The sequence below is a fragment of the Trachypithecus francoisi genome, unplaced genomic scaffold, assembly GCF_009764315.1.
Source record: "Trachypithecus francoisi isolate TF-2019V2 unplaced genomic scaffold, Tfra_2.0 Lachesis_group2, whole genome shotgun sequence".
Lineage (NCBI taxonomy): Eukaryota > Metazoa > Chordata > Mammalia > Primates > Cercopithecidae > Trachypithecus > Trachypithecus francoisi.
The window spans coordinates 122,693,499-122,716,558 of NW_022681465.1; the positions used below are offsets into that span (position 1 = coordinate 122,693,499).

At 48.9% G+C, this 23,060-nt stretch overlaps 1 protein-coding gene across 3 annotated transcripts in view; it reads left to right on the forward strand.

Moving 5' to 3' along the window:
• SLIT3 (slit guidance ligand 3) overlaps window positions 1-23,060 on the forward strand; it is a 645,016-nt gene that overhangs the window by 533,332 nt on the left and 88,624 nt on the right. For all 3 annotated transcript variants that reach the window (XM_033180336.1, XM_033180338.1, XM_033180337.1), the window contains 4 exons: window positions 10,289-10,439; window positions 12,017-12,091; window positions 18,572-18,715; window positions 19,802-19,945. In XM_033180336.1, coding sequence (XP_033036227.1) covers window positions 10,289-10,439; window positions 12,017-12,091; window positions 18,572-18,715; window positions 19,802-19,945 — 514 coding nt within the window. The remainder of the gene's footprint in view (window positions 1-10,288; window positions 10,440-12,016; window positions 12,092-18,571; window positions 18,716-19,801; window positions 19,946-23,060) is intronic.

Sequence of the window (23,060 nt, forward strand, 5' to 3'; positions counted from 1 at the left end):
AGCATGGGGAGCGGGAGACGGTTGCAGGGGAGACAGAACCCAGGCATCAGCGAGTCTCCAAGAGCTAAACAGAAGGTGGGGCTGGGGCGGCCTTTGCACATGTGCCTGTTACAGGCTAAGATTTATTTTTGTCGTTTCCAAAGTGTGCTCCCCAAAGGGCAAATAGAGAAATAAATATAGCTCAGGCGAGGCTACAGACGGTGTGTAATCTTGGGGACCTCCCACTTCCTTCAGAGACGGACCGTGGTGCAGCCCTTTGACCCCAGTATATTGTAGGTTTCACATGTTCACGAAAAACACTTTCACTAACTAGCTCCTCCACCTCAGACTACTCTGTTCTGAGTATGGAGAGAACAGTAAAGAGTCGTGCTTGGGAAGAAACAAAGCCTTGTTCTTCAGTGCCCAGGATCTCTCTAGAAACCTTCCTTCTCACTGCACCCAGGAAGGACATGGGGGAGAACAGCAGGGGAATTCTCAGCCCATCTTGGAAAGAGAAGTAGCTCTCGTTGACCCGACAGCTACATGAACAGGCAGTTAAAAATTACTATCATCTGTGTCCTTTTCTACTGGAAAAAAAAAAAAAAAAAAAATCACCAAATTGCATTGTGCACCCAGTGATGAGAGACTGATAGCACGAAGTGCCGAGGTGGGTTGCAGCCACCCCTCACAGTGTGTGCGGCAGCAAGAGCAGTGCTCCTCCCCCTGCCCAGGAGCTTCTGATACAGGCGAGTCTTCCCAGGGGAGAATGCCAGCGTGGAGAGAGGTCACTGGGAGAAGACCAGTGGGCAGACTTGTGCTTCTTAACAACATCTTCTTGTCCTTTAAGTCAAATTCTTTAGTCTGTGTCTCCAGAATGATAAGCTTTAGCTCATTAAATTTTTTTAACAGAAACAAATACCTTGGGAGGGCTTGGAGATAATACAGAGACTTTGTGGCACTATGAAAAGTTAGTACCAACTTCCTTTCCCTAGAATAATGATGTCACTTACAAGAGCCATCTTTCACCTGTGATGAGCGTGGTGCTCGGGTCTTCTAGTCTGATTTGCTTCTTCCAGTGGTCCTCGGAAGTCAGTAGGACAGCCCTTCGCTCTATGGAAGGGGGAACTGAGGACTTAGAGGTGAAGGGGCACTCTAAGTTTACAAGCCAGCAAACAGTGGAGGCAGGACTAAACCTCAGGTTCATTTTGCTCCTCACACCACACAGCATCTAGGAGAGAAGGAGTATTTGGGGAGGACAATCAGCTGTTTGGATGACTTCCTTCCCTGGTCTTATGCTCCCACCCCTACCCACTCCCTGAACACTGTCCTCGGGTTCCTTCCTGGGCCTGGCAACATCTCTGGAACGAAAATCTCACCCAAGGCACAATCGTCCTTTCCCCAGGGCTTTTCCTCATGACTCATGCCAACCTGGGCCTCTATTCCTACCCCTTTCTGACCAGGGTTGAGTTAATTAGCTCTGCCAAGCAGTGGTACCCAAAAAGAAGGGCAGTGAGAGCCAGAGGAGGGCAGGGTGTTACCTGCCAACCTTGACCCTTTGGTCTCATAAGTATCCTGTTAATACCTTGGACCCTAGATGGATGTTGCGGCCCTGTATGGCACAGCAGGGAAAGAGTGCAGGATCCAAGGACTGTTGTCTCCCCCAGGAACACAGTCTTGGCAATTTTCTGGGCATGACTGTGGTTGGGGGTGGCAAGATGGGAGTGGGGCTACAGAAAGAGCTAAGTAGGAGAAAAGGAAAATAGAAAGTGGACCTAGGAAGCAGTAGAACTTAGTTCTAACTCTAGCTCTGCCACTATCTTCCTACCTGCAGGATCCTGGCTGCTTTTCCTATGTGGGGGAGGGGTGGTTGAACATTTTACAAAAGAAACAGGGAGAAGGAGCCGGGTTCTTGGATTGACTCTAAGATACCTTTAAAAAAAAAAAAAAAAAAAAAACCAATGCTAAGCAGGAAGATTATTCCTAAAAAGTAGAAATGTTTGGAGCTAGCATGAGCCTGACACGTAGCACTCTATATGCTTTTATTTTATGTCATTGCCAAGAAAGCATGACTGCTGAGCTCCAAAGGCCTTGGCTTTGAGAAACACGGGGTTCCAGACCTGCCTTGGCCTTGGAGGGGGAAAAAAAAAAGATCTAAAGCTCTGTGTTTCCAGGAAGCTCCAGAAGAAAGAAGGGGGGCAGGTGACACAGACTGGATGTGACAGATAATAACTCTGCATTTTACTTTCTCCTAAAAGCACCCCCATTGAAAAGACAGCTGATGTAATTAGGAGGCAATTTGAGGGCTGCTCCGTAACACATCCTGCCCCTCCTTAGGCAGGGCGTCTGGTTTCCCAGCTGCCTGTGTCTGCCTCTCTATCAGCTGCATCCACCGCCTTGGGCAGCAACATCAGTTTAGGGTTGGATGCTGCCGGCTGGGGTAATCTGACCATCAGATTAAGTCCTCCTGAAAAGGCTCCGTCTGGCTGCCTGGGACCCCAAGCCTACCCCCAGGAGCACTTGGCAGTTGTAGGGTGCTGTCTGTCTTCCCTTATGCCTCCCCACTTTGTGTGAGAAGAAACTCTCTTGTTGAAAAGTACGGAGGGTGGTGACACAATGTGTCCAAAGATGGCAAACAGCAAGATAGCTCTCAATGAACTACAGAATTTTTAGAGATCTTAGAGGCCATCCAGTTTATTCTAGAGATGGGTAAATTGAGGTCCGCACAGCAGAAAAATCTTATCTAAGATATTGAGTATTATTTTCAGGGCAGGATCTGAAACCCAGGACTTCGGACATACTGTGAAGACTCTTGATAATTTACCTACAAATCCCTCCATTTCTTTTTGTAGAAAGAAACCAAAGAGAAAGAAAATTAGATTTTAAGGCTTGGTAAGGGTTGGGGTTTGCAGGAACAAGATGGATTTCCCCTGCTTTGGTACCAGGGTCCTAATCAAACTTAAATTTGAAGTCCCAGAACCACAGTGTTCACAGAGCCCTGCATGTCTAGGTGTCAAAGTGGAGTTGAGTCCAGATTCTAGTGGCTGACTCTAGTGCGTGTGATGGGAGAGCTTAGGAAGGAGGAGAGGCCAGCCCCAGAGCTGTGGGCTGGCTCTTCCTAACTGGTCCATCATGGTAGACAACCTATGCACCGTCGAGATGCTGAGATCATCTAGAGGATATGCCCAGTCCCAAAAACACATAGTGGAAGAATGTTGATACTGGTTCTCATGTCAGAGGTGAGGCAGGGAGGATCTCAGTCACCTGGACTTAGCTCCAGTTTCTTCAAGAAGCACATCTACAGCCTAATGCCAAGTGGGAGGAAGTCCCAAGTCAGCAGGTGCATGGAAACTGGCCTTGATCTATCACAGATAGGATTATAAAAACTGGATACCCTCACCTGGGTCCTTGGCATCCTGACAGTGGTTACTAGTTCATCCTGTTCACTCCCATAATTTCCTAGAGACGGGGTTTCAGCATGTTAGCCAGGATGGTCTCGATCTCCTGACCTCGTGATCCGCCCGTCTCGGCCTCCCAAAGTGCTGGGATTACAGGCTTGAGCCACCGCGCCCGGCCCCATAATTTCCACTCAAGGAAGAGATCAAGAAGGATCCCAGAATTCAGTGTCTTCCCCTCAGACTCATCCCTTGGCTTCCCTTTCCTTCCTTCTCTTAGTCTGAAAGAGGCCCTTCATCATGAGGTGCACTGGCCACCATCTCTGTGAAAGTTGGTGTTCTCAACAACTGTGATTGCAGGTTCCTCAGTCCAAACCTTAAGGCCCCATTTGTTTTCCTGTCTTTCTCTCTGGCTAGAGAGATGTATTTTCTTTTGACACCACACTACTCCTCTATTAAACCTCAAATGATCTGGGATAAGTATCTATCAGCCAGAGCATTTCTGGTGACCCCAAAGGATATCAAGGAGACTCCTGAATTGTGGAATGTCAAAGGCGGCTTTTTCCTAAAGAAGAGCATTGAAGGTTTGCTAGACCGTTGGGAACTGTGGATTGTCTCTTGATTTAAGGGGCTAGAATGACTGTGATGGAACCACTCAGCTGTTGGGGGGATTGGGCCTATGTTGTAAAACATGTAGAAGATGCTTTGCTAAGTTTAATGTCTTGTCAGACCAACTGGTGTGACTGGAATGTAGAGGCTCAGTTCAGGCATGTGATAGGATCACAGATGTCTGAGTGTTCTTTCTTTCCTTGGGAAGGAACCATGCTGCCCTGAAGCTCCTGATTATGGGCATCCAGTGATTTCCCTCCTGTTCTTCTCCCTTCCTACTGTGTCTCCCCTGGGGTGGGGCACAAGGGCAGCAGGGCTGCTATCTTCAGAAGTGTTCCAGTGGAACCCCACTCCTGATACTAATCACGCTCAGTGGGGGCCTGCTCCGGCTTCCGCTTCTTCACGCTGCTTCCTCTGAGCGCTCCTGTCCTCTCTCTGACGCTGCTTCCTGACCTTGACTCTGACCAGTCGCTGCGGGGCTTTCCTTTGTGCTTGATCTAACCATGTGGTGGAACGATGGAAACGGAACATGGTTCTGTCAAGCACCGCGGAAAGCACCGTGCTCTCCTGCAGCATGGCCCGCCACCGCCGCCACCACCGCTGGACACCTCTCCTCTGCTCTGGAGCACCGCAGCCCACCACCTGCCAGACCCACCTCTCCCAGTCTCAACTCACCAAGGGCAGGAGGGTAGGAGTCTCAAAGGATGCAGATACAGTGGGAAATGGGTCTGGAGAAGCACCATGGGGCCCAGCTAAGATCTGTATCCACATCTCTTTCACAAAATGGAGTCATCCTCCCCCAAATCTAGTCTAGATGCCAGACAAGGAGTAGTAACTAGGTTCAAGCTCAGAAACTACTGTGTCTCTTCTTCCATTGGAAAGGAACGAGTGTACCCAAGGCATATGCCCCATGGTTTCATGGGAGAGTCCCAACCCAAGGTCATTTTTCCAAGTGGCAGCTAACCCAAAGGGGAATTACTACTACTTGTGACCCCCTGTCCCTCCCACCACCACCTTTATTGGTATTCACTTTATTTGAAAGGAATGTGAGCTTGAGAATGGGTGAAACTCATGTGAGTCTGAGACTTTGGTTTAACCTGAGGTTCCTTCTGAACCTCACTCCCATGTTTTATGACAATGCTGTCCCTGAACCCCATGAAACCTAAAGTCCAGTGTGTTTCTGTGACCTGCAAAGCACAGTTAACATGGAGGTGCTGGGTTCCTCACCTGGTGCTAATTCTGTTTCAGGGGAGGGGAGCGTGTGTGGATGTGGAAACCTGCTATCTCTGATAATAAAGAGAGGGATCTTGGTACCTCTTATTTTGCTTGTTTCTTGATAAATCCTAGACCCAGTGTAACCAGAAGATTGTGTTGTTCATTCCTATCCTGGAGTCTTTGTCCTATCCTGCAAGAGAGAGCTAAGGTGGGAACCTTAGCCCAGCTCAGAACTAGAAGCTGAGCCCTGGGCCCCCATCATGAGGTGTGACTCTTATTACTGCCTCTATCTGAGGTTACCCCTCAGAACCAGGAGCCCAACCATTGCTGAGTAATTTTTTAACATACATTGAGTGCTTGCTATAGGCCAGGCAGTGAACTGTTCCACATTATTACCTAGTTTAATGTTCACAAAATCTAAAGTCCCATTTTACAGGTGAGGATATTGAGGCTCAGAGAGGTTAACTAACTCACCCAGGGTCATCTGACTCCAGAGTGGCTGAACTGTACTGCTGTAGTACCCACCTTCCCAGCTGTGGACAACCCCATTCCCTTGAATTAGAAAATTTAAAAACCTTGATTTGATAGGGACTTGAAATCTGCTTAAACTCTCCCTTTCAGACTTTTATCTGTTAGTAGAAAGAACTTGAGTAAGCAAGCATTATTCAAATGGCTCTTCCTCTCCAGCACGGACATACAAAGATCCCATTTAACGCAGAGCAAATCCTTGAGCCTGGAGAAGTTCCCTTTCCCACCTTACAGAGAGGGGCATTCTGATGCCCTCGGCACTGCCCCCAACATGGCTGGGACCAGGCCTCTGGGAGTGGGTCCATAATGGTGCCCTTCCATCAGTGCTTTACTGGCCCCACAGCCACAGGCTGTGATGAGGCAGTGCCAGCCTCAGACCGTGGGTATTTCCCTCTGTTTTCAGGCAGATGGCTGCACTCGTAGTAGACTCCAATGGGGATAGCTTACTAGGACAGCTCCCTGCCCAACTGGTGACCAAACTCCTAGTAAAACAGTTGGCATCTTCCAGCCACTGGCAGCTGGTCCCCCAGCCTTGCCCATGAGTGGATGTCTGTGTGCCTGGCAGTGTTCTCCTGAATCATTCATCACTTATGACCCTTTGCTTATTCACGTCACTGTCTTTTCAAGCTGATGAGGCCTGACAGGGCTTATGCTCCCCCCAATTCCTCTTTCTGCTTCTTTCCTCCTTTCCTTTATTCCCCTCGTCTTAGGGATATTGGGAATAAGGGAGGAGAGCTCTGGACATATGAGTTAGCAAGGTCATGATGATCAGATAACAATGAATTTATGACTCCCAGTTAGCAAACTGGCTGCCCAAAGGATGATACCAAATGCATACTGTTGATGGCAGCAGCCATCCTGGACCTGGTGCTGGCCTCTGATTCCAACCCAGCCAAGTCCATTCAAAGCATGGGAGCGTGGCTCCCTACCTGTCCCATACCCCTGGTCATCCAAATGTGACAAGTGTTCCTCCTGGGAAGTGGCTGTAGGGCAGGGATGTATAATAAAATTGTGTTGCTATGAATTTCTACCTCCTACCCCCAGCCCCCGACTATTAAAGCTTGTCTGTGATCACATACCAAGTGTCGTTGTTCTGAGCTGCCCGCGAAAGGGGAGGAGGGCTCCAGGGGCAGGAGCAGGCAAGATGCCAGATGACATCAGCTCTTCCAAGGCCGGTTTCAGCGAGGTTGAGTTTTATGGCCCTTCTTCAAATCCTCTGGGATCCCTTCTGTCTGAACTCACCCCAAAGAGAAGAAGCAACAGCCTATTGCAGTTGGTCCTCTACTACTAAGTATTTCTGGCAGTGACAAATATGCATTGAGATTGAAATTGACTTTTAAAGCTCTGGAAAAGTTAAAAATACTTTTGGGTAGTTATGAGCATTAGGCATAACAAATGGCTCCGAGAAACCCTGGGTAGTTTCGGTAATGAAATATGAAGTGATGGAGATAGCATTTCGGGCTGGCTCTGACTGGGGAACGAAGTTTTTCGGTTATGTACATACGCCGTTATTAACATTTCTGGCTCCCGCTTCTATAAAATATCACATTCCGACCCCCTTGTTATTACAAACCAGGGCAATAACAAAAACAGCAGGGGAAAAAATGCTGGAAAGAACACATTAGTCCATCGAATCTAATTGCAAAATCATTTCATTAAAATGGGTCAGCAGCTCCATTGCAGAGGTCCACCAGTTATAATCTAACTATACTACTGAGAGCGATTCCTGCTAACTACAGGCTGCTCTCACCTTGATTAAAATGAAAATGCATTTAATAGGCGGCTGTCCCCAGCCACAGCCCAGCCGGTGCACGCCTTCAGGCTCATCGCCTTGAAGAGCAAACTCTGCTTCCTCCTGTCTTCCTGCCTTTAATCAGCAGTCAGGGTTCCTTCGCTTTGCAAGGATCCCAATATAGACACGTTGTGAAGGAAAAATCTCTGTATGTGTGTGTAATGCCCCTTCGTGCCATCACTCTGTGGATCCACTGGTGCAGAGAACAAGAGAAGGTAGTCATCTAACAGGATTTGCAAAATGAAATTTGCCCAGGACTCGGCATGCTGATGGGTCTGGAAGTAAATGGTGCAGGTCAAAGTTACCAAGTGGAACGAAGCTGGCAAGCTAAGGGCAGGAGATTTGCGTGATACATTGAACCAGGAAGCCACTCGAATAACTGTGGGGATGTGTCCACAGATTTTGCTCACACAAGCCTAGGGGTAGAAGAGGAGATGGAGGAACGGGGATGGAGAGAAAGCAGAGAAGGAAAGGACAGGTCTAGGCTTCTGACTCCCTGTCTTAGGTAGGTAGTATCACTTCAGAATCAGAGACCCACCAAGTTCATTCTCAATCAGGAATTACCACAGGGATCTCATACGAGGTGTGCCCAACTAAGAGGGTGGAAGAGATCTGTGTCCTGCCCCACCATAGCCCACTGTGGAAAAATACTCCATTCAATCCACCTGCACCAAGTCTGGCTATATGATCATTCCTACAGGGACCTGGGAAAACCTTTGGGGAGAAGCACGTCTGCAGCAAAACATGTTAACCACGTGGAGCCAGGCAGGAGCCTGCCCAGACTGAGTGACCTGTGGGCCTGTTTCCTTGCCTATAAAATAGAGTTATCCTAACCTCAGAGTGTTGCAAGGATTAAATGAGATCATTCATTTGAAATGGGAAGAGTAGTGTCCGGCTCAGTATATGTTCAGTAAATGGCCACTGTTACTGCTAGCTACACTCATGTTTTCACAGCCTCTGAGCTGCCAAATGTTCTGCCAGGTTGTAGGAAAAAAAAAAAAAAACAGTGCTAGAGTCACAAGCATCCACACAACTCCTGAGGTTCTCCACCTCCTTAATCTTATTTTCATCTGCGCAACAGCTCCTGGAAGATAAAGGCAGTTATTTGATTCCCATTTTACATGGAGAGAGACTGAGACTAGTAAGTTACCAAGGCCTGAACAAGCCTGTGCTCCCTTCTGCTAAAATCCATGAAAAGCTAATGCTCCTGATGCAAATAAAACCACCAAGTTGCCTCACCTAGTGGAGCAAACAAATAATGTTTACATTCTCTGAAACACTGCTCAATACTCATGTAGAGGACACGCAGGTGCTCATGACACCCCACTTGTGCATTGAACCAAAGTGGACCCATCTCTTGTTTTGTGCCTCGCATTGTGCTAGTGAAATGTTGAGGGTGACAGGATGAAGGACACCCGGCCCCATCAATAAGCTTATGTCTGGTGGGAGAATCAGAGCTCCCTCAGTTCCCACCAGCATGATTCAAGGTCTCACTGAAGTTTGCCCGGGCGCCCAGGGATCATTTGTGATCATTGAGGCAACTCCCCGAGGCATCTCTCGGAGACACCACGTTGTCGGTCCCGTTACCATTACTGTGCAACTTTGGGAGAAATTCCTTTTCAAAAAAGCAAATCTCAGCTCCAACTTTTAGCTCATCAGAACTCGCCTTTCACTATAGTTACATAGAATGTGCTCTGAAAAAGAGGCCAAATGTGACCCTCAGATACATTTTGCTCATCTTCACGGTATTTTAAGTTGGAATTTATTACCAATATTGTTTATATGGATTCTCTTTTTAAAAAACAAAAACAAAGCAACATCAGGCAACCCTGAGCCAAATTTCCAAGCATTAAGGCTGGGGCTCCAATTCCCCAGGTTCCCAGCCCTCATTGTTGTCTTCCCAATCTTACAGCCAAGTGTCGATGGTCATTTGTTGCTGTGTGCTTGGCCTGTACTCATATTATTACCTGCTGGGGTAATAAAGGCCCCTGAGTTTGCAACCCCTTCCCATAATTCGTCCCTACCCCTGGCATAGTCCCCATCAAAGCATCATCAAAATCTTGTAATTTGGATTTCCTTTTCTTTTTTTTTTTTTTTTTTTTTGAGATGGAGTCTCGCTCTGTGGCTCAGGCTGGAGTGCAGTGGCTGGATCTCCGCTCACTGCAAGCTCCACCTCCGGGGTTCATGCCATTCTCCTGCCTCAGCCTCCCAAGTAGCTGGGACTACAGGTGCCCACCACCTCGCCCGGCTAGTTTTTTGTATTTTTTAGTAGAGACGGGGTTTCACCATGTTAGCCAGGATGGTCTCGATCTCCTGACCTCGTGATCCGCCTGTCTCGGCCTCCCAAAGTGCTGGGATTACAGGCTTGAGCCACTGCGCCTGGCATTGTAATTTGGATTTTCATGAACATTTAGAGGGTCCATGAATGATAGGAGTCGTGGAGCAGGTAGTGCCCCTCCCCAAAATTGTAGACTGAATTCTGTACACTGAATTCTGTGACCCCCAAAAGCATAAGGGCCCACAGATCTTGAGCCTGGTCTCCCTGAGGATGGTGATGAATAACAAAGATCCATGGGAAGGAGGCAGTAAGGCTGGGGGCAGGGAAAGCACCAGCAAGGTGGCCATATAGCGAAGGCGATGCCATGTCTGTTAATTGACCCCTAACGCCCTCCAACTCATTCACCCATCTCTGTCCCCCGCCCCCACTACCCACAACCTGGGGCTCTGCATGGAACTCGGGTGACGCTGACATCCCCTCTTTGGCCCCTCCCAGGCTCTGAGGATTACCGCAGCAGGTTCAGCAGTGAGTGCTTCATGGACCTCATGTGCCCCGAGAAGTGCCGCTGCGAGGGCACTATTGTGGACTGCTCCAACCAGAAACTGGCCCGCATCCCAAGCCACCTCCCTGAATACGTCACCGACCTGTAAGTCCAACCTCGGCATGAACTCCCTACTCCTCCCCACACACCAGTCACCCAGCGTGGGCAGGGTCTCCTGGAGGTGACCCCTTCCTGGCTCAGTCGTGCTTCTTGGCTGTCTTTCCCATACTGGTCTGAAGGCAGATACCCAGGCATCTCCTGTGGACAGCTTGCTTGCAAATGTTCGCTCTACACATATTTTCTGAACACCCACTGTGAGCTGGCATCATGCTAAGCCCACCAGTTTCTACAACAGAGCAGAGCAGGTAGTCCCTGCCAGCCCTTATGGAGCTTACAGTAAAACCAGAAAGTTGGGTGCTAAATAAAGAATTGTAGCAAAGTGAGAAAACAACTAGAATGATTAAATATATCTGAGCCTCTAATTAGCCATGTTAATAAAGGGATCAGTGGGTTTATAAAAAAAAAAAAAAAAGCTAAAAAATTATAGCAGGGCCAGGCATGGTGGGTCATGCCTGTAATCCCAGCACTTTGGGAGGCCAAGGGAAGAGGATCACTTAAGGCCAGGAGTTCAATACAGGGCAACATAGCAAGACGCCATTCCCCTACCCCGGTCTCTACACACACACACACACACACACACACACACACACACACACACAAATTTAACCAGCTGGGCATGGTAGTGGCATGCACCTGTAGTCTCAGCTATTGGAGAGGCTGAGGCAGGAGAATCACATGAGTCTAGGAATTTGAAGCTGCAGTGAGCTATGATCATACCAGTGCACTCCAGCCTGGGCCACAGAGTGACACCTGGTCTCTGAAACAAAAAAATTTTTTTAAAGTTACAGCCTCGTGGAGGACAAAAGCACAGCATGTGGGGACCGACAGACATGGGCTGACACCTGACTCTGGCAGACTTCCTAAGATTAGGCCATTTGCTCCTCGGATCTGAGACTCAGTTTCTTAGCTGTCAAGTGGGGGAGATAATTAATGCCTACCTCCTAGGGTGGTTGGGGAGACCAAGAAAGAATGCAAGCATGGAACTCATCTTGAATCCTGGCACACAGTAAGCCCTGGATGAGTGGTAGTGGTCTTCATTATTCTTATTGTTGTTGTTCTCTCTAACTTCACAAGTCATCAGAGGAAACAGCAAGGCCCCTTTCCTGCCCTGCTGCTCTCCCTGAACACCTGTGAAGTTCCCGAGCTGCTCTGGGTAGAGGGAAGTACTTAGGAAGGAACTGAAGGGCTTGGAGGATTGGAAGACCCTGGAGAAACCTTCCTGGGGGTTTTAAGTTGTCATTGGTATGTCCACAAAATGAAAACAGATACTTGGTAATTGATGGCTGCTGAAAACAATGCATGCCCACACGGAGTACTCAGAAAGTCCCCTACACCCCAGCCAAAGGAGGCTTCCTCCAGGAGAAGGAGGAAGCAGCACTGCATATGCCTCCCCCACCTGCTGGGCCCCTCTGTCGATGGGACTGATGTCAAAGCTTCCAATGGCTCTGTGGACCTTCACTGAGTGTGAGGTTCAGGCGCCAATGCACCCAAAGCCATGGGGGTTGCCAGGAGGGGCCCTGTCCACAGTTAACCTACCACTCATCTTCTTGCTTCCTACACAGGCGACTGAATGACAATGAGATATCTGTTCTGGAGGCCACTGGCATCTTCAAGAAGTTGCCCAACCTGCGGAAAATGTAAGTCAACTTCAGGAACTTAGCAGCAGCCTCTGTTCTCTAGCCAGAGCCTGTGTTCTAGACTAGAGGAACCAGGGGACCGGCCTCTCCCCCAGCCTCTGCTCCAGCCCCTCCCAGCCTCCTCCTCAGCCCCGCTGTGGCCTCTGTTAAGAAACAAGACATGTAGACACAGACCAAAGTGATGCTTCGTGGTTTTAGTTGAGTGTTATACAGAGCAAGCATTCCACACCATCCCTGACCCCGCCCTGGACCCTCTGCTCACCCTACCCCTACACCCCATCCAACAGCTACCCCAGGGCTGGTGGGTAGGACTCAGGTAAGGACTAGTGATGCGGCACAGATGTCTAAGGTCTATGCTATTTGGCGATTTTTGTGTGGTGACAGTTAAATGTCTGTTTTCAAATGGTATCATGGGTGATACACATCAGAGTGAACATGCCAGCAGCTTCCCACAGTGGGTTTCCGTCTAGGAGTCCGTGGGTCTGACCATGCCTTGGCCTAGGCAAGGACCTACATGCCTATATTGGCTTCTCCGCTGCCAGAGATGCACATCATCCTAACTCTCTCCCTGCCTAACCCTGACTAGGCTTGGGCCTAGTCATAAAGGTAATGAGAACGATGTTGGTGCACCAGTAGAGTCCTTGTACTGAGCTAGGGACCATGCTGCCTGCCTCACACGCATTTTCTCACTGAGTCTTCACCCACCCATCCAGCGCTGGCTTCACAGTCCCCTTTGTGCAGGTGAGGAAGCCACGGCTCAAAAAGTTTCTGTGACTTCTCTAAGACCACACAGCTAATGGGTCCCAGAGCTGGCATTCAGACTTGGGTCCACCTGCAATCATGCTAGTGTGAGGCTGGCTTGCTTCTCCTCGTCTTCCCTTCCGGGCCCCCTAGCAGAGGTAGCAGCACAGAAGGGGAGGCTCTTTACCATCTCATCCCCAGGGGGACACTCTTCTCTTTAGCCCCTCTCCCTTACCCCACCCCAAACTTCATGCCTCCTGGCCCCAGAGTTCAGGTCTGCCTTGAAAACCAGGGAAATAAGTCCATCTTCATGATTCATGGATTCCGTATTTGAGAATTCGCTAAAATTTGTGTAAGTCCAAAGTCAAGACTCTTCATGCCTTTGTCATTCTCGGGCATGCACAGAACAGCAAAAAAAAAAAAAAAAAAAAAACGGAGTCACCTACACCCATGTTCCCAGCTGGGGTCAAGTGAGGCCATGCTCTGCCTTCTTCTGTCACCTCTCATGCTGTCAGCCAGTGTCCTTTTGCATTATATTCAGTGCCATGTGTTTTGCATGTTTGCGGTTTTTGTTGGTGATTTTGCTGTTTAAAATGCGCCCCCCAGACACAGTGCTGAAGGGCTGTCTAGCCATCCTAAGTGTGCAAAGGCTGTGATGTGTCTCCCAGAGGACATGTGCGTGAGAGCAGTTTTGTTACAGGCTTGAGTGATAGTGCTGCTGGTCATGAGTTCAACGTTATGGATCAGCCATATGTGTGAAATAAGGTATCTTTAAACAGAAGCACACATATAATAAGGTTATATGTTGATAGGTTGATTACAATGTGGATACCAGAGGCTTACAGGACCCTAAACTTGTATTTCCCCCAAAGAGCAACGCTTTGGTATTCACTAATGCAGTGTTTCCAGCAACTGTGTACAACGTAACTACTGCGAGGGCGGCTTCAGTGTCCCTTATCTGAAATGCGTGGGGTCAGAAGTGTTTCAGATTTCAGATATTTTTGGATTTGGGAATGTTTGTGTGTACACAATCAGATGTCATGAGGCTAGGAGGCAAGTCTAAACACGAAATTCACTTAGTTTCATATACACCGTAAACACAGCCTGCCTGAAAGTAGCTGTGCGATATTTTTAATAATTTTGTGCATGAAACAAAGTTAATGCACATTGAACCTTTAGAAAGCAAAGGTGTCAGGTGTGGAATTTTCTACTTTTGGCATCATATCAGCTCTCAAAAACTTTTGGACATTCTGGTTAGGGATGCTTGCCTATAAAGAGAGTGGACTGTACCACCTTGTTTCTTTCTTGTTCCCCGTGCTCCCACCCATGCGTTCTCTGCAGACAAATAGGACAGAGGCCTTATAGGCCCTGGGCAGCATCTGGATCTCACTGGTGCTACTCAGATCGCTTTCCTTCCTCCCTCCCTGCCTGTAGCCACCACCTTGGTCATGGCTCCGGCGACTGCTCTGTAACGGGGAGCAGTGGAGAGCATGTTGGGGGGCCGGCTGAGAGAGGGCACACTTGGGTGAGGATCATGGCTGTCACTGGGGTCCAGTGCCCCACTAGCTTCAGGGTCCCAACACAAGCATCACCCATCACCTGGCAGGAATTTTTGTTTTTATTTCAACCCAGAGAAACGCACACTTCGTTTTTAACCTGAAGACAGAAACTTACAGGCCTATGGGCGTGAGCAGATATTAAGATGAATCAAGCTGGCCAAGTGCATACTTATCTACTGAACAGGATCTGCTAGTGTTTGCTTCTGTGAAGAAATATGTACTCTCCCATTTGAGGTGAAACTCAAGCACTTTGAGTCTTTCATCCTCCCAGTTTTGATAGGAACATGAGTATAGAGAATATTTCTGTATGCCCGAGAAAACAACAGCACAAACACATAATAAGTGTCAACGAACTCCCAGCATCAGCAACCAAGCAACAAAAGGGAGTGGTGAGGTCTCTGGAAAAGTATGGGCCTAGATCTCATCAAAAGGGACAGATGTCACTCAGCTCATCCCAGTACTTGCCATGTTGGAATAAAGGTGAGGGCTGCCAAATGTTTCCACTTCTCGGGAGCTGCCACAAGTCCAGGTGTGGAGAGAAAATGGGCAGACAAGCCTGTGTGCGTTCTGAGTTCAGCTCTGCCCTTCCCAGCTATGTGACGCTAGGAATGTCCTTAGCCTTTCTGAGCCTTAGTTTCATCATTTACGTAATAGGAATAAACCCACCTTCCTTATAAGTTATTATAAGGATCAGAAATATGAGGAAATAAAGATGAAAGACATGGCTGTGGTACCGGGGAGACAGGGTGCGGAAAGACAGGAGAGGGCATCTGAGTTGAGTGACCCAGAGTAGCTGGTTATATATTTAAAACAGAGGTTGCACGCCCAGACACTTCCAGGAGCCTGGGAGTAGCACAGATATGGAATGTGGCTGCATGCAAGGCCATAAAAATAATAATAGCTAGCAGTGAGCACAAATTAAACACTTTACCCTGTACCAGACAGTACAGCTATTAATACACTTAACCCTTACCAAGTAACCCTCAGGGGCTCTGAACTAACCCGAAGATGGAGAGAGGCCCCCTGGGTGGCCCTGGCTTTGCATTGTGTGGTTTCCTAGGATCTGCATCATCATCAGTAAGATACTGCTCTGAGAATGTGATAGGGCTCTTAGAAAACCTCCATGCATTTGTTTTGTTTCTGGAGTGCTTGCCCCAAGCCGCACTTTCTGTCCTTCAGCTACTGCTGCCTGTAGTTGTGAGCGGTGCTTTGATGGATGGAGACATGGCAGCAGCCAGCTCTTCTGGAAAATTCTATCCCTCTCTTTTTTACTCTCCTTCTGTTTTCCATTCTCCCAGCCTGAGGAAATCCAATTCACAAACCTTACAGTAATGTGATGTTAATTTTGCTCATTTAAAGAAACAGATGTCAGGAAATGGGAACCCTCCCACTTCATAGCTGCTTTAACTCATCTTCATTGCCCATCCCTTGTATTTTAACCCCCGCAAGAAGCTCGACTCTCTGGAGCAAAAGCCTTCTCCTCTGGCATTCGGGTCAGTTACCGCTGCTGGAGAGCCTTTATCTCTCCTCCCGCGTCTAATTTGGGGGTAATTTGCAGTCTCCCCAGTGCATTACCTTCATTCCTGGGTTATCCCAGACCAGGGCTACCAGGATTTATAAGAAAACTGGCCAAGTTAAAGGAGAGTCAGGCAGGGAGTGGAAATCCAGTCTGCGAGTCTGCTGACTCAGACCTTGGGTGAGGGATGCTGGGAAATGCTCACTCCTGTTTTCCTGGCAGGATAGAAAGGAGAGAAGGAGAACGGGGTCATGCCGAGGAGCAGGGAGGGAACCAAGGCACCGACTGTTTCCTCCACACCTGCCCACAAGTGCAGGCATGGCCTTACCCCGGGTCCTGGTCCCTCCTTGGGAAGAGGGAAGGCGGCCTGCATTGAGCCCCCAGCTCTGTCACTTGCTGCAAGTCAGTCCCTAAGGGAGGTCTCACCCCCGGCATCGCTGTGGGTCTGCCCAGAGCGCAGACCAGGGACTTGGTGTGTGTGGTCCTAGATCCCCTTCCAGTGCTCTGGGACCTGAAGTAGTGCCTTCCTGCTCTGGGGCTCAGTATCTTCAGCAGTAAAATGGTCCTAGTCTATCTCTGAGGCCGCCAATTCTACCAGCTTTCGTGTGCTCTATGAGTTCACGGGCTCCACCTCCACCTGCGATCTCCTTGTTTGCAGAAGATTGTTCCCCATGCAAGGTTCTGAATAGGCTGTCTGCTTGGGAGGCTGGACTCTCCCCCGAGCTAGTATAAACACTGTCATCACCTGTTCAGCTCATCCATCTGGCCAGGGATGCTTTCCAGGGCCGGGCATTTTGATGGTCCACAGAAGCCCCCCAGCAACCCTGCTAGGGAGAATTGGGAACTCGCAGTGCTAATGGCTCTGCAGCATCTGCTTGCTCTTCTGATCTCTTGTGAGGTCTGTGCAGGATGTCAGCATGCAGCCTCGGACGGAAGGGCTGCTTTCAGACCTCAGGGGCAGACTCAGAAATGGCAGCACCGGCCAGGCACGGTGGCTCACGCCTGTAATCCCAGCAATTTGGGAGGCCGAGGTGGGTGGATCACCTGAGGTCTGGAGTTTGAGACCAGCCTGACCATCATGGCAAGACCCCATCTCTACTAAAAATACAAAAAATTAGCAGGGTGTGGTGGCAGGCACCTGTAATCCCAGCTACTCAGGAGGCTGAGGCAGGAGAATCACTTGAACCCAGGGACAGAGGTTGCAGTGAGCCGAGATCGCGCCATTGCACTGCATCCTGGGCGACAAGAGCAAAACTCCATCTCAAAGAAAAAAAAAAGAAAAGAAAGAAATGGCAGCACTGAGGGCTTGATAGGACCAAGCTCACTTTAAGCAAATACAATATCCAAAATCTTGAATTTTGAAAAGAAGTAATATCCACATAGCCAAAGAAATACTCACTTATGAAAGAAAAGGTTCAATGGAGTACATTTGATATGCCAGAAAACCTGGCTTCAAATCCCAGTTCTGTCAGCTGCATGACTGCGAGCAAGTTAGTTAATCTCTCTGAACCTCAGTCCCATCATCCATAAAATGGAACAATAATAATAAATCAGTCCGACAGCCATTGTTTTCAGGGTTTGATGTGGTTGTGTTGGTCAGATCCCTCATGAGGTGCCTAGTACATAAGGAGTGGTCAACAAGTAGTAACTGGAAAGCACCTATTCGTTTGTATCAGGGATCCTTAACTGGTGAGAAAGCTAGAAGTTCCACAGATGCCCTAGTCCTAAGGAGTGGGACATGCTTTATATTTTTCTCCCGCCTTCCTCTTGAAAATTAGTGCTTAGCGAGAATCTCTAATGAAGAGAGAAAATAAGTTTGAGAGCCACTATTTTAACTCTATCAGTCCCCCAGAGCATTGAAAAGACAATTTCACAGAAAAAAACTTCAAATCCCATCCAGTCTACTTTTTTAAATTGATACATAACAATTGTACCTACTTATGGGACACGTGATATTTTGATACATGCATGCAATGTATAGTGATCAAACAGGATATTTAGGATATCCGTCACTTCTAACGTTTATCATTTCTTTGTGTTGGAAGTATTTCAAATCTTCTAGCTATTTTGAAATATATATTGTTGTTAACTATAGTCACCCTACTGTGACTGTCACCCTATCAAACACTAGAACTTATTCCTTTTAGCTCCCCATTAACCAACCTCTCTTCATCTCCCCCAAACCTTCCCAGCCTTTGGTAACTGTCCTTCTACTCCCTACCTCCATGAGATCAACCTTTTTTAGCTCCCATGTATGAGGAGGAACATATGATGGTTGCCTTGCTGTGCCTGGCTCAATTCACTTAACACAATGACCTCCGGTGCCATTCAGTTGCTGCAAATGACAGGTTTTCATTCTTTTCATGGCCGAATAGTATTCCATTGTGTGTGTATACACCACATGTTCTTTCTCCATTCATCCACTGACCAGGCAGTCTGTTTCACAAGGGTAGCCTCACCTGTGTGGGGCCGGGGTCCCTGTTCCCTGGGCCAGATGCTGAAGACCAAAGGTCAGGGAGCCCAAGACTAAGCTCCTTCCACCATCCAGTCCTTGGTCTCAGGGACCCCAAAAAGGCCCCAGCAGCTGCAGGGCAGGTCATTCCCTCGCTGTATCAAGACTGTCTCCTCTTTTTGATTCTCCCCTATTCTGTGTCTTCCTTCTAGAAACCTGAGTAACAATAAGATCAAGGAGGTGCGAGAGGGAGCTTTCGATGGAGCAGCCAGCGTGCAGGAGCTGATGCTGACGGGGAACCAGCTGGAGACAGTGCATGGGCGCATGTTCCGTGGCCTCAGTGGCCTCAAAACCTTGTGAGTGCCTGTGGTGGGGCCTGGGCCAAGACCCAGAGGGAGATGAGAGGGCAGGGGAATTAGAGACAGACTATGAAGGCAAGTGGGACCTAGGCGCTGTCTCGGCCTGCTGAATCCCTCTCCCTCTCTTCCTGGAGTCAGAGTCATCAGATATTCCGCAGCCTTGGATGGGAAAGAATTTAGCATGCTGAACACCCTCCAGCGTACACACACACACCCAACGTAGTCACCCACTCTCGTGTATACACATATATAGATCCATACCAGAAACTTGCTGAAGGAGGCACACAAACACACACTGACTCACAAACATAAGCATAAGGACCTCTATAAAAATGATACGTGCAGACATATGCAACATGCACATAAACATATACACAAACAGGCACAGACATACAAGCACACACATACATACAAGCTGATAGCTACAACCACTTCTTTTTTTTTTTTTTTTTTTTTTTTTTTTTTTTTTTTGAGACGGAGTCTCGCTCTGTCGCCCAGGCTGGAGTGCAGTGGCCGGATCTCAGCTCACTGCAAGCTCCGCCTCCTGGGTTTACGCCATTCTCTCGCCTCAGCCTCCCGAGTAGCTGGGACTACAGGCGCCCGCCATCTCGCCCGGCTAATTTTTTGTATTTTTTTTTAGTAGAGACGGGGTTTCACCGTGTTAGCCAGGATGGTCTCGATCTCCTGACCTCGTGATCCGCCCGTCTCGGCCTCCCAAAGTGCTGGGATTACAGGCTTGAGCCACCGCGCCCGGCCTACAACCACTTCTTGATTCTCTCTTCTCCTCCCAGAAATACGTGTGCACACCCTAGCAGCCACATGATATGCGTGTGTATTCATACATATGCATGACGTGTGCTTCCAAGAAAGCATGTACCAACAACAATGTACCCATAACAATACACACAGCCCCAGTAGGGCTCCAGTCCCTGCTATCACAGGACAAACCTGAGCAATATGGCTGGACTGAGCTGAGAATCGGCAAAAGCATCTCACCTAGACACACACACTCCCCACCGTGGCACCATTTGGGACAGAAAAGATCGTGCCTGTGCTCTCTCATCCCTACCCCTCTCCCTGTAGGATGCTGAGGAGTAACTTGATCAGCTGTGTGAGTAATGACACCTTTGCCGGCCTGAGTTCGGTGAGACTGCTCTCCCTCTACGACAATCGGATCGCCACCATCACCCCTGGGGCCTTCACCACGCTTGTCTCCCTGTCCACCATGTAAGTTCTCCTGGGTCCACTGCCCACGCACTCTGGGGTCCCACTCTGCAGAGCGCTCTCCTCCCAGCTCCCTGTTACCTCTGGCCAAGCTCATCTATCCATCTGTCCACTTAAAACCTCGTCAGGCTTTCTGTATGTGCCAGGCATCGTCTAGGTGCTGAGGCTGTACACGCCCAGCCCCTCCTTCCTGGAGCTCACAGCATAGTGAATTGACACAGAAAGCAGATCCACAGTGATTTGAAAACCCAAGCTGGAAGGCCAGGCGTGGTGGCTTATGCCTGTAATCCTAGCACTTTGGGAGGCTGGGGTGGGTGGATCACCTGAGGTGAGGAATTCAAAACCAGCCTGACCAACATGGTAAAACCGCTTCTCTACTAAAAATACAAAAGCTAGCCAGGTTTGGTGGCAAGTATCTGTAATCCCAGCTACCTGGGAGACTAAGGTAGGAGAGTTGCTGGAACCTGGGAGGCGGAGGCTGCAGTGAGCTGAGATCATGCCACTCCATAACAGCCTGGGTGACCGAGCAAGAGTCCGTGTCAAAAAAAAAAAAAAAAAAATATGGGCTTTGCTGAGAAAAACTGGAACTGTATTCTGGAAGGCAAGTGGGAGTTAGCTGTTGAAGAAAGTGGACACTGCAGTTCCTTCAGAGGGAAGGGCATGTGCAAGGGCCCTGTGGTTGGTTGCAACAGAGCAAATATGTGGGACTGAACATCTGCCAGCATGGTCAGAGCGCTGAATAAGGGAGGGCATGACGTAAGGCAAGGCTGAAGAGGAAGCCAGGGTCAGGCCGCAGGACTGCTGTGGACCATCTGGTCTTTGTCCAGAGCACATTAGGAAGACTTGAACCTTAAAGTAGACCAGTAACATCACCAGACAGGGGTTTTAAAAAGGTGTCACTGGTGGCCAGGCTTGGTGGCTCACGCCTGTAATCCCAGCACTTTGGAAGGCCAAGGCGCGTGGATCACAAGATCAAGAGATCAAGACCATCCTGGCCAACATGGTGAAACCCCGTCTCTACTAAAAATGCAAAAATTGGCTGGGCGTGGTGGTGGCACACACCTGTGGTCCCAGCTACTCAGGAGGCTGAGGCAGGAGAATTACTTGAACCCAGGAAGTGGAGGTTGCAGTGACTCGAGATGATGCCACTGCACTCCACTCCAGCCTGACAACAGAGCAAGGCTTCATCTCAAAAAAAAATAATAATAATTAATTAATTAATTAATTAATTAAAAACAAAAACAAAACAGAAAGATGCCATTAGCTGCTTCAGTGGGTATCGGAACCAGAATTAGAACCCAGCTTTCTGGGCACCTAAAGGAGTGCTCCTGCCCGGGTAGTGCACTGTCGTGGGAAGGGAGCCTCTGTGGAATAATGGGTAAGACTCTAGAGCTGTATTTCCTAGGTTCAAATCCTGGCTGTGCCTCTTGTGAGCTGTGTGACATTGGGAAAGTGACTTCATCTGTGTGTTTCCATTTCCCTTCTGCATCATCTACCTCCTAGGACGGTTATGAGGATTGAATCTGGTGATGCCTGAAAACACACAGCAAGGGTCTAGGTGTAGAAAGTGCTCAACGCATGCGCGTTTTACAGCTGCTCATCGCATTTCCGTGTGGCTCTGTTATCCTTAGTCGCTGGTTCATTGTCCCCTCTCTAACCTTCCCCAAAGACCCTTTGGAAGGCGGAAGGAAAGGCTGCTGCTGCACCTTCTGTTGCTGCCCTATGCCTATTGCACTTGGAATCAAAGCCGTAGTTAGAGGAGGACCTAAAGGCCGGCCCCACGTCATCTGGCCCCTCATGCCCTGCCTATCCCCTCCCTGCCTCCATTCTAGCTTCACGGGGCTCCTCGCCATTTTCCCATGATCCCAGCCCACTCCCACCTTGGAACTTTGCACTCTCTGGAACACCCTCCCCCGGCCTCCCTCCCCCCGACCTCCCTCCCTTCCACTTTTGCTCAAGTGTCACCTGCCTCACCCTGCGCCACCCCTCTGCCATAACCCCAATCCCTCTAGCCCTGCCCCCTAATATTACATAGCACTAACCAAGTCCTAATATACCGTGTCATTTACTAACTTGCTGTTAATCATATATTATCTGCCCATCACCATATAAGACCCCGAAGGACAGGGATATGCGACTGCTTTGTTCACTGCTGTATCCTTAATGTTTAGATCTGTGCCAAGAGCATAAGCAGAGCCCGGCATATAATTGTTCAGTAGAGGAATGAATCGAATGAGTGACATCAACAGGAAGGGACAGTGGGTTGGGAGCTAACACCAATGAGCTGGTCCATTTTAGTCCATGTGTGGCCTCTTCGAGGTACCTCCACATTGGAAATCCAAAGATGCCTAAGATGCCCAGAGGGGCAGAGTCAAAGCATTCAGGGAACCAGCTCTGACCTGTGAAGTAACTTACCCTGCTTCACACCTACTGAGTGTCAGAGCCTGGACTCCAACCCCGGAACAGCCACTCGCAAGCCCTTCATTGCCATATCATCCTACGGCCACTCAAGGGCTGTCTGCCCCTCTTACATAAGCTCCCCAAGCCTTACTTTCCTCATGTGAGAAAAGGAAGACAATGTTACCTCCTTCCTGGGGTTGCTGTCACAGGTATGAATGAGACAATGGATTTATAAAGCACGTGTCATGGTCCCAGTCCTATAGTAAACACTCAGGAAGGGATAGAGGGATAGCTGCCAGCATCCCCTCATCTCTCCGTCAGTCCCATTGTTTCAGTCCACAGATGTATGTAAAGGGCTTGTGATGACATAACGGTAGTTTCTGGATATGCAGAGGCAAACAGACCCCACCCTCGTGTATGTAGAGTCCACGGTGCAAGACGAGCACAGAAACCAATCATTGCACACTCCCATGGGTGCTACGGGGAGAATGAAGGGTTATGTGGGAAACGATAGGATAGGGCTGAAGTGTCCCACTTGATGTGGGGGACTCAGAGAAGGCTTCCTTGATGAAATGTTACCGAAGCCAAGAGCTAAAGAATGAGGAGAAGCCAGCCAGCAACCTGTAAAGATACAGGTTCCCAGCAAGGAGAGTAGCAAGTGTGAAGGCTCTTGGGGTAAATCTCTGCTAAAGACCCAAAGGCAGTTCACACAGCCAGG